A 12,190-nucleotide genomic window follows, 5' to 3' on the forward strand; every position below is an offset into this window, starting at 1 on the left:
TCAGAAACTGCCTCTGACAACAAATTCTTTACATTCCTAACTACTACACTGATTAAGAACAGTTGTTAATTATAAAATTCTACTAAATCCAACCATACATAAATATAGAATAATCACATTTTTTTTTATTATTATTTTAAAGATTTATCACCTAGATATCTTAAGTGTTAAGAAGAAAGAATCAAGACAGACTTGCATTTGTTGAGCACTGAAAATATCATAGTATTTAGTGCAGATATACTTTATATCATAGTATTTAGTGCAGATATACTTTATATCATAATATTTAGTGCAGATATGCTTTATATTATAGTATTTAGTGCAGATATGCTTTATATCATAGTATTTAGTGCAGATATACTTTATATCATAGTATTTAGTGCAGATATACTTTATATCATAGTATTTAGTGCAGATATACTTTATATCATAGTATTTAGTGCAGTATTTAGTGCAGATATACTTTATATCATAGTATTTAGTGCAGATATACTTTATATCATAGTATTTAGTGCAGATATACTTTATGTCATAGTATTTAGTGCAGATATACTTTATGATACTGTATAATGCATAAGAAAAGGGTTACACTTAAATACCTATGAAAGATTTCTACCTTAATATGTTAGGTAATATAACAGATGTTTCCAGCATCTAGATTACAATGCAGGGCTGATGTCATGTATGTGTGTGCTTGTCCACTTTAGTTCCTGCTCTGAAGTAACTATTTCTAATGCCTTAATAATAATAATACCAATAATAAAAACAAACCTGGGTACTTTACACTGTGAATGTTTCAAAATAATGCACTGTTATGTAACTTATTAATATACGACAAATAGTAGTAGTGAATACAACTTAATGATTCAGTTAATTTTCACAAAATCTGTCCATTTTCCATAGTGGACAGATGGGGCCCATTAGGCCTGTTTGAATCACATTTCATTCACAATTACATACACAACAGCTATCTACATACAGCTGTTTTTAATTATGAACTGGCATACAACAGTGAAGGCAGTTAATCAACAGCACACACTAATAACTTGTTTGATAAAATAATGGAATTTGATCATGAATTTTACAGAACTATGGACCTAAACTGTATAGTACATTTTTGTAGCATTAAATTTCAAATGTACTAAAGAGAAAAAAGTGCTTAATGTTCAATATATTCTAACATGTGTGTTAGCCCTAGATAAAATGTGTGTGTAACCACCTAAACAAGAAAACTGTTGAATTGCACACAAGCCTTATTTACTAACTTTCACTATTTCTACTCAATTCTGTAAACAAATTACATTTGTTTATTTTGACATAACTATCTTCTAGTTAGTTCCAAGCCTATGGTGTCTAACTATACACAAATATATTTTATATCTAATAGTTAAAAGTCTGATTTAAAGAAAACCTTTATGTAAACACATTTCTACTGTCCTCAAAGTTTGTATGTCTGTGATAAAATTATATCAAGTCATTTCTTTACGATATTTTTGCTCAAGTACCTTTATTTCTTGGTAAAATGAAAATACTTAACATAGATTCATTACTTCAATGACTGTCAAGATTTATTTTCATTAAAAGATCAATAAATCAGGCCTTCCTATATTTACATTACCTACATCACAAATAGAGTACTTGCACACCACAATGTATATAATACGTCTATTTAATATTTTACCTTATATAATATTCACATAAATTTTATAACACTGCCTGTAAGTATATTACACTGAGTAGTTTTTTATTAACAAAATGTATACAGGAATTTAATTTTAGAATAAGTTTTGCCTTCCTGTGCATTATATAAAGTTATTAAAATTCATTTAGTACTGCCACATTTCAAACATACACTAAAGGAATATAAAATGAAACTGGTATATTATTTTATTCTAAAAATAACTTCTTCATCTCACATATTTATTATTATATCTGATGATACTAAAATATGCTAAAGTAAAAGGAAATAAATACATTTTTTCCAATGACAAAAACTTGTGTTTTGTTAAATAATATAAACAAATAAATACTAGCTCCAAAAACTTTTAAGTGAAATATATTATTTACATGATGTTAAATTTATTTATTAGAACAATGGGTCTTCTGTTCTACATCTGAAACTTTACTTTCAAACTCTTCATGAGGAGCATCTACAACTCTTCAATAATGTTTATTATATTTTCTTCCAACAACCACCTTTCAGAGAATATTTCTTCATCCCAACAATGTTGATAAACAATGAACTCCATAACAACTGCTCTTTGTCAAAACAATATTTTACCAATAAATTAGAAACCAGTTTTTTTATTCACATAATGGCCCTTCATTATTAGATTGGGTATCAATATTTCAGTACCTTAATAAGGATTTTTTACAAAGTAAGCAGTGAATTTTCACTAATAACTAGGATGCCAACTTTCTTCCTTCCAAGTACTGAAAATGACCTTTCATTATAAAATTGAATACAACTGTTTCTTTGTCTTACCAATAATCCTTCCCTAGTAAATTGGGTGTCAATATTTATTTATCACCATCAATATTTATTCACCTAACACTAATGACTGCCTATTATTGAACTGGATGCCAGCACTCCCTCATCGAAACAATTATCTGTCTCATATATCTTGAATGCCAACACTCTTTCTTTTCAAGTACAGATATTTTGCTAGTAAGTGGCCTGCTATAGGAGTAAATGCATATTTACCGTTGAATGTTGTTTTTGATCTCGATGCAACTTGTATTGGATGAAGTATGAATTAACCCCAACTGAGATAATTTTTATTTAAAAAGTATTAATTTGGTTGAATTCTACCTGAGATTGTTGGTTTTGTGATGGTGAGAGTCAAATATAATGGTACCAGAACATAGCCAGAACTACAGTAGTATCAGAGCTAACACTCCAAACTAATAAAACAATTTTTCATTTACAAACTGGATAACATTTCACCATCCCAATGATAACATTTCTATAGTAACTTGGATATCAATGTTTCTTAATCTCAACAGTTTATTTTACAAGTAAGTTTTAAATTGTTTTCATCCCAAAAATGTATTTTCACTGAATAAACTAGTTACCAACATCTTATCATCTCAAGAATTTTCTGTCACTAGTTAATTGGATGTCAATAGTTCCTTCATCCAAACTACAATTATCAGTTACTCAATAATTCTTCTTCCCAAGATCTTGCTTGTAAATCAGCTGCCAAGTCTTATTTATCAGGACAAGGGCCCTTTGGTACAATATAGCTGATATATTATTCTACTCAGAGCTGGCCCTATTTTCCTAGTTTAAAAAAAATCAAAGTTTAATCAAAGTTCTACAATATTCATTTTCTATTTCAATTGCTCATTTGTTACTACATACATTAAAGTGTGTTGCAAAATTATTTATAGCCTAAAACAACCAGTGAAGGTGATGTTATGGCTGTATAAAGTTGTTTAATAAACCAGAAAGCAACTTTCAGACAGTTGAACATTTCAACTGTTATGAAAAACTTTTATAAAATTTATGCTCTATAAATTTAAACAAACATTTTTATTAGCTTTTTAGGTTGTAAAATCACTTTAATCAATGGTTCTCACATTTTCATCCTTATGAATCACTGAAATAAATTCTAACAAATGCTAATTTTATAAATGTTACTGACATATATATTTATTTAAGATAATTTTTTTAAATAAGACATATTTTATTTAATCAAACATGTATAATTTTCTTTTTCTACATTATAATACAGAAAGCTGTTTCTTTACCATTGCAGGTCCATATGGGATGTGAATCATGAATTTTAACTATCTTTCTATGATAACAAATAAAATAAAAATTGGTATACAGTTTATTTATCCACTTTCTTTACTTTTTTATATGTTTTCAAATTCAACACTTGCCTTTGATTTTTCCCATACTTGATTAAAGAAATTAGGTTTTCTTTTTCGCTGCCACTTAAACACTTATCATAAGCTTCGAAAAGTCTATGAAAGTTAGAAAAGTCATTAGTAAAAATAGTAATGGAAAATTATGAGATAATTTATTGTTGAAAGAAGTTTACAATAATGAGTTTAACTGTCAAATAACATAAAAATGATAATCTGAAAAAGATAAATGATTCAACCAGAAATTATAAGTCAAAAACAATTAAAAATACATAATCAACTTTATAAAGAATTAGTCATTTAAAATGATACATGGTCTAACCTAATATAAATACAAGTTCAAATAAATACTTAAAACAATCAGTTATAAAAATGCAGTATTGTAAGAACAATGAAAACAGTAGTTAATTAAAAAAATAAATAAAAATGCAAAAATGAAGAACAAAATTTTTGGTAAAGTATTAATAGTTTACATTGTACATCTATACCAGTATAGTCAATAGTAACACGTCCAGAATTAGGTATTTATGAGACTCCATTCACAGTTCCCAAGACTGAAATACTGATAAGCATTTAGATATCAAAGTTCTGATCAGTGAAATACACTACATACAATTATGACTCTATATAATGTATGTAAAACTAGCATTATTAGTAATAAAAATGGTCAAGGCAGAAAATGAAACTCTTCAAAAAAGGATGTGCATTGTTTAAGACCATGCTTTTCATGAAATATATAATGGTCATGTACAAGTTTTACCTATGACTCTGATGTCAATATAGGTTGAAAGTTTATCTTGAAACAGGTTAGTATGAAATGGTCTCAGTGTATATGCAAGTACCTGAAATCCAATGCTGAGATGACAAATCAAACCAAAAGGTTGAACTAAAAACCAAACCATAAACAGTGGAATAAACAATGCTGGAGACTTGCTCTTTGGAGACAAACCCGAGGCTGGACAATTTTTCTAAAATCAGAAATAGTTCAATCAATGATAAAGAGAAAAATGTAAACATTTACGAATGCACCAAGCTAAGGGATGCTCAGAGAAAGTCTGAGGGTATATAGCAGTAATGGCATTTGTCATCTATACAAAACCGATGGAACCCTAATTGCTCACAAGCACATGCAAATTCTAATCCATCAGAAACATAGCCTATCAGGTGGGGAATTCATCTTCTAGTAAGATAACTATCCCAAGCACCAAGCAAATTTTGATAGTAAATAGGTTAATGGAACACCTACAATCATAACTTGATCTATACAAAGTCCCAGTATAAAGATGCTTGAATCTGTGTGGGTTTTTGTAGAAACTAAGGAGATCAAAAGACAACCAAATACTTGTTTGAAATAAAGAATAAATACACGAATTTGAAATAGTGTTATATAATTTTATATTAATAAATTGTATCACAGCTTGAAAACAAGGCTTAATGCTCTGTGTGAAGCACAGGACTTACATACAAAATAGTGAAGTGTACAGTCTATTCACTTTTCTGAGAATTTGTACCATCAATAAATTCAATGTTCAGTTGTTTCTGATTTCTGTATGTTTATCATATTATGTTCCCAGAAATATTTCAATTATTGTATATGATCCATGTTAAACAACAAGAAAATTGATTCCAAATCACGTAAGGTATATGTCTGAGAGTGGTTCAGAGGTGAGTCTGCATTCTTACAATGCTAAAAACTAGGTATTGATACCTGTGGTAAACACAGCACAGATTGTCTATTTTGTAGCTTTGTGCTTAACAACAAACAAAGTTACAAAGAAACATTCTAAATCTTATATTTTTGTTTTTTTATGTTACCATTATCAACAGAAAATATTTGTTGAAGCTTTAGAAACAAAACATACAAGCTTTTATGAAGTAAAAACATATATCTTTAATTTCAATAAAAGTACTCTAATTGTTTAAGCTGTTTCTCAAGTGCAGCTCAGGTAATCTGGAGAGTGAGCACACAAATCTCATCATATACAGTGCTTTCTGATATAATGTCAGCAAATTGACCAAAATTAGAGACAAACTTGGTAAATGTATGATGTTGTTAAACAACACTTCAGTGAATTCTAGATCTGACAAGATTTGAAAGAAAGCAACTGAAAAGCGGACTTAAGAACTGATACAGAGAAGGAAAATAAGACTGATTTAATTTCAAATCAGACAATCTGATAGTTGTGTAAAAATAAAGACTTTTTAAAATATTAGGAAAAGTATGGAGATACTTCAATGCCTTTACTTCCAGATAATTCTATACATTTATCTTTGCTTCAAAATGTTCTCTCTTAACCACAATAATTTGAATGTAACTACTAGTTAAAAAAACTACAAAGTATAACTTCATAACTACCAACTGATCTTAGCTGAGAAAAAATTAATTAAAATTAGATAAATAAAACAAGTATTGTATTCTAAGTATCTTCTGATGAGAGAAACCAAGCCATTGGGGATGATAAGGAAGATGATGGAGAAGGAGGGGAGGTGAATTTCTGCAACACAATTAGTTTTATAGATATGTTAAATTAATAAATCCTCTCTGTTGTAAAACACTGCCCTTGTTGTAGAACCTCAGTAAACCTGGATGATAAAATGTGTAGCTGAGACCACAAAGGCAGGTAGTAGCTAATTACTATCTATTTCAAGAAATCTGCTTGTGTAAACCACAAAGACATATTAAAGTAATCTAATACAAAAGTAGATTTCATTACCAGTTTACAAACTGGCAAAGGAGTTAATGTACAATAATTACAAATCATATTTAGAATTTTGCAAAAATTACAGTACATCAATTTCTAGTCTCATTCAAGGTTAATTATAATAAAGTTTCAAAGCTTGTACACTCACCTGACAGGAGTAGGATAGTGTTCAATTATAGCAGCAGCCTTGTCAACGGAGAGTCCTCGGATTTGCAAAAGCTGCTTCACAAACACTTCTTTTACAGTCATTGGCTGAAAAGATAAAACTATATTATACAGGGTGTAGTGCAAGTTGCTTATCATACAAAGTAAATTTTACTCTCTCTTTTTCTAATGAAGTGAAGATAGCAACAAAAAGTGGATTGGATATTCAATGTCAGAGCTTGAGTGTTTACAACAGTGACAAATAATTTATATACAAAATAATGACAATTAGATAACAGTTCCTGACATCTTATTAACCTACTATTTTTAATCAAACAGAAATTAAAATATTGAGATAGTACACTCTTAGTGCACTGTTCTAAAAACATTTGTTAATAAGAGCATGGTGAAAATATAACATCACAGTAATGGAGTTATATAAAACACCAAATTCAGTGTAAAGATTTAATTTTTAGATCAGCTGCTCTACTACTAATCAAGTTTAATTAGTTAAGAGATATAACAGAATATAATATTATACATATATAACAAACTACAGACTCAAATTCATGTAAAGTATACATTTTACAAGTTGTTAAAGTTAAGTGTCTAGATAACTACTAAGTCATTTATAAGATAAACCTAGATTACAGCACTATTATTTAGAGATTAAAAAACACTAATTGTTAACATGAGGTAAAAAAAAATAAACAACAACTATATACCTTAGCTGAACCAGCACTGTCTTGGATTTCACATCCATAACAAAGAGTTATGCCTGTTCTGCAAGTGCTTGAAATTTAGAATTATAAGACAAGATAAGGTGCTGTCAAACAGTTGCCAGTTAGCAGATGAAAAGTTGGCAACAGATGCTGAACATAGTTTCCTTCCCTCTAGAAAGCAGTTCAAGATGAAAAAAAGCTGATGGCAGGAAATGCCAGACAGTTGCTTTCCCTCTAATTAGAGGTTACAGCTACGTGGTTAGTAAGAAGAGAGAGTCAGCTGACAGTCCAAATTGACCACCTTAAAAAAACTATGATGTAAGCCTGGTATTATACAGCTTCTATACAAAGTTTATATTGCTATCTCATACAAGTTCTTGTAATGTTTATATAATATGCCTGCTAAGACAAAACCAAAAGTTCTGATTGACTTACTGATTCAACTAACAGTTATCTCTGATTATTGTGGAGGAGCTGTCTAAAAATAACTTACTAAAGTGGATTCATTTTTTGTGATAAAACATTTCTGGCTAATTATTTGTTCATTGGATAGACTTTCTCGAGTTGATGAACTGCGAGTCCACAACTACTTATCCTGGTATTTAAATAATTACTATTTTTAATAGTATCAACTTACTTACCATTTGCCACTTACAAATTAGTGCAGTGAGACAGGATTTTGGAATTAACCAAAACAGGTTGTAAAGAATAAGGGAATGAAGTTTGAAGTTAGTTGATTTAATCTTAGCACAAATAAGTAGTTATGGCTACAGCTATCAAAGATATTAAAACAGAAGAAGTTGTATATAACCTGGAACTAATACAATGACCAAAGCAGGCTCAGCAGCTCCACCAGTCCTACCAATGAGCGTTTTCTTGATATGACTAATAAAGCTGTTAGAATATCAGGCTAAAAAATGTGCAATAATCATATATTCTTGTAGTACAAGTAGTGGGTGAAGCAAAAGTGTTTATCAGAACTAATAATGAATTAAGAATAATCCTTAACTTTAGCCTGTTGAGAGAGAAACAGCTGAAATAGTATAGAAAACATGAAATACTAAACACTATTAATGACACAGATACAAATGATTATACAGTAGAAGGGCAAATTTATTGAAATATTTGTTCATAAGCTTTAAGAGTTAAGTAATGGACTGAGTAGAGCTTACGTATCCCATAATTAGCTGAGGATACAAGATATGCTAAAATTTAATTATGAGAAGGAGCTGAACAATAACTTAAGGAGATTAAATTTGAATGAAACAAATTTGCTATGAGCAGCACTGGTATATTTAACTAAAGCAACTACCAGAGAGGAGCTACAAGAAAAATAGGTATATGAACCCAAATACTTTCATATCACTACTGTAAATTAATGAAAATAACAAACCAAATTGGCCATGCAGAAAGCAAAATTAGAAGATATGGAATTGTTTAATTGTGATAAAGAAGGGCATATTGCTAGTCTGTAGGCTCTTGCAACAGGTGAAAAGTAATAAATCATCAATGTTTGGAACTTTTAAGAAAAGCTGAGGTAAACCACTGGAAAACAGGCATTTTTTAAAAGATAAATAAAATGTAACTTCAGCTGGAACTACACAACAAAATTAAAAGCATTTTCAGCAGTAAAAGTCAAGACACATGAAAGCTTCCCACTGACTCAAACTAGTAGTCAGATGTCAAAGAACAAGCATTAACTCTTCCAGCATGGGCTCAGTTACTGGGACCAATCTCATAGCTATTTTGTGCTTGTTACTGTTTTCATGCTATAATGTTTAAATTAGTAACTATGTTTATGATATTTGGCTGACTGTCAGTAAACATTACAATGCTTTCATACACAAAATATCAGATGTTTCTTGTTAAGTCTTAAGATTTGTTACACAATGTTTTTTCATGCTTTTTTTTTTTTTTTGCATGTTTGATTAGTAACATCTAAAGTAAGTTTCATTTTAAGATAAAAATATTTTTATGCATCAGAAAATCTTAATATTTTAAATATCAAAGTTTTTATAATGATTAGATAGTTATGAAACATTTCTTAAGAAAAAACTATATTTTGTATGTTATTTTCACTAATGACTCTCTGTAAGAATGCAGGAGACTTGACCAATCTCATAACCACCATAAAAAATTAAGAAATAAATATAAATTATGCTGTTTTTTGTTGTAGAATGACTACAAATTATAACACAAAAATACAAGATTTTAGTCTACATAACTTAAATATAATAACATATATACATTTATATATTTTTATTACTTTTATTATATTGACCTTTCACCCTTGCCTGGGTAACAATACAGAAGTTACAATGACACAGCACATGTACACTCATTTCACTGTTTCTAAGGGTATAAAACTGGCCTTTACAAAGTGAACTTTCTCGGCTGTGTTTTAGTGGACTTGTATTTTGTAAATATTATTATATATGTATATAGAGTATTAGTATTTACAAATGTTCTTAAGCTTATTTTTCTTGAAACATAGAATAGAAAATAAAGTAAAGCAAATAACCATATCTTTCAGTTACAATCTTTGTAATCTGTTGCTGCTTGTTATAGCTTATTATGCCATATCACATTTTGCACTTGAAGGATGTGATTTTTTTTTTTTTTTTTTTTTTAGATTTTATATACACATTTGAATAAACAAAAATAATAAATTACTATTTCAATACCACAAAAATCCATTATAATTTATCAATCTAATCTTATTTGTGTATGGAGCTATAAACTAAAAAAGCAGATCAACTCCCTATGCCCATCTACTCTCTTTCAGAAACTGCTAATAGTTTTCTCTGACTATATTATTTATAACCAATAGAAAGTGAAAGTTTTAATTTGTCAAATGACAGTTATATTACATTGTTTTCTGTACAGGAAATTGTCTACTTTACTGCAAGTTCAAACTTTGTTCCCACAGGAAATACACCAATGAACTTGGCTGAATATTTAGTTCTTTAAACCAATAATTTTTTGCTCATTCTGACAGAATTACTTTCATAATGTGTCCGAATAATTATCATCATACTTTATAAAATGTCTGGTCCATTTATAAAAAGTAGGTAATAACACGTTTGGATTAATTTTCAATCAAAGAGACCTATATGCTATCAAATCCTGCCATTGTCCAATGGATAAATTATGATTTTTGGATGGATGTTGCAAGCATTCACTAAGTTTTAAGGGGTTAATGACTCTTATTGTACAGTTAGAAAATTAGAAAAATTATGCTAGTTATAGAACATTGTCTCTTTTTATATGCTATTATTCTGTGTTCTTAAGTATATTATTTAATTAGATAAAATATTATGTAGTGTAATAGTACAATTAGTAAAAGCAAAAAAAAAGTAGGCTTAAATATATTGATAATTCACAACAAAAGCAAAGAAAACACAAGAACTGTATTTTAATTTTTGTGTATATTTTTTATGTATTATAAATATAAAATTAGCTAAAATGTGAAAATTAGAAACTTATTGGATTAGATTAAACTAGATAAAAAATATAATGAAAATTATTCACAAGGTACACTCATGAGTAGTTTGTGCATTATATGAGATATGGTCATGTAAGTTACATGTTTTCCAGGTTATTTACAACTTTAGTAAGATTATTAATTAGAAATGGTTCAAAGGGCAATAACACAATAAAAGTTAAGTAGAAACAGATTTATACAGCTACAATTTGCAGTCATTCTTGAAAGAAAAAAAGTGTAATTTAGATTTATTTTGCTTTTTCTCATGGTGGGTGTGAGGTTGATCAAATTCACCAAATGTGTACAGAGTTAGGATGGAGAAAATATTGTTATAGAAACAATAAAATATTTGAAATTTATTTAGGAAGTTTCAGAGATCATATAAACGAAACTTGACAATTCTAAAATAAAGAAAAGTATTTTTAATTTTAACCTGAAAAATCACATTGCCATAGTCACTATGGAGTAGTCAACACTTTGACTCCATACGTTCCCAGAGAAGTTGTTCATAAAAGTAATTAATTAAAAATTCTTATCACTTATTATGAAAACTGGAAACACTAAAACAAACTTTGGAAGGGACCATTCAGAGTCATTAACTCTTCAACTGTAGTTGACATCACATTATGTTAGCAAACATTAGCTGCCCAACATTTTTAACAGTCTGCAGCAAAAATTTGTGAATCTTTGTGCATAGGGTGGTAGGCAGATTTACACAAGCCACAAATGAAGGATTAAACAAACTAGTCCAGTAAATTTTGTAATAAAGGAAAATTAAGGTAAGAATAAGCAGCTAGTACATGATGACAATCTAGATATTTCATTGAGGAAAGTAGCTAGTCAACAGATGACAGCAGAGACTGACCTTTCTTGAATCAACTACAAGCCACTAACTCCTGGAATCCTGAAATCTGGAAAAATGAATGGGAAACACAAGTATAAACATTCCCTCAGCTGGGGCCCCAGCTAGCAGACAAGCACAGCACACATGCATATCAATTGACTGTTATATTTTGTCTGTGTTCTTACCATAATTGTGGTAAGTAATTGACACCATAATGCCAAGATATGCAATGTATATGTCTTATATATCATAATGTATAACATAGAAAAATATACTGCTAACTTATGATGTTTTTGACAAAGAAATGACACTGACTGGGAACTTATCATGAAATCTATGAACAAGTTAAAAGGGTTAAAAAAAAGTTTAAAACATACAAACATAAACAGTTCACAAACAAAACAGAGTTTATTTCACAAGA

At 29.1% G+C, this 12,190-nt stretch overlaps 1 protein-coding gene across 2 annotated transcripts in view; it reads right to left on the bottom strand.

Moving 5' to 3' along the window:
* Positions 1-391: 391 nt before the first annotated feature.
* The window catches only part of mus81 (mus81 structure-specific endonuclease subunit), a 60,717-nt gene continuing 48,918 nt past the window's right edge, over positions 392-12,190 (bottom strand). The window contains exons 17-19 of one of the 2 annotated variants that reach the window (XM_076505708.1): positions 6,724-6,827; positions 3,889-3,972; positions 392-3,283 (exon numbers count right to left, since the gene is read on the bottom strand). In XM_076505708.1, the coding sequence (XP_076361823.1) occupies positions 3,217-3,283; positions 3,889-3,972; positions 6,724-6,827 (255 nt within the window). In that variant the 3' untranslated portion in view covers positions 392-3,216. Of the gene's footprint in view, positions 3,284-3,888; positions 3,973-6,723; positions 6,828-11,790; positions 11,837-12,190 lie in introns of those variants that run through there. The other variant, XM_076505713.1, reaches the window with a different exon arrangement.

This window comes from Tachypleus tridentatus, chromosome 1, assembly GCF_004210375.1.
Source record: "Tachypleus tridentatus isolate NWPU-2018 chromosome 1, ASM421037v1, whole genome shotgun sequence".
NCBI classification, from domain to species: Eukaryota; Metazoa; Arthropoda; class Merostomata; order Xiphosura; family Limulidae; genus Tachypleus; species Tachypleus tridentatus.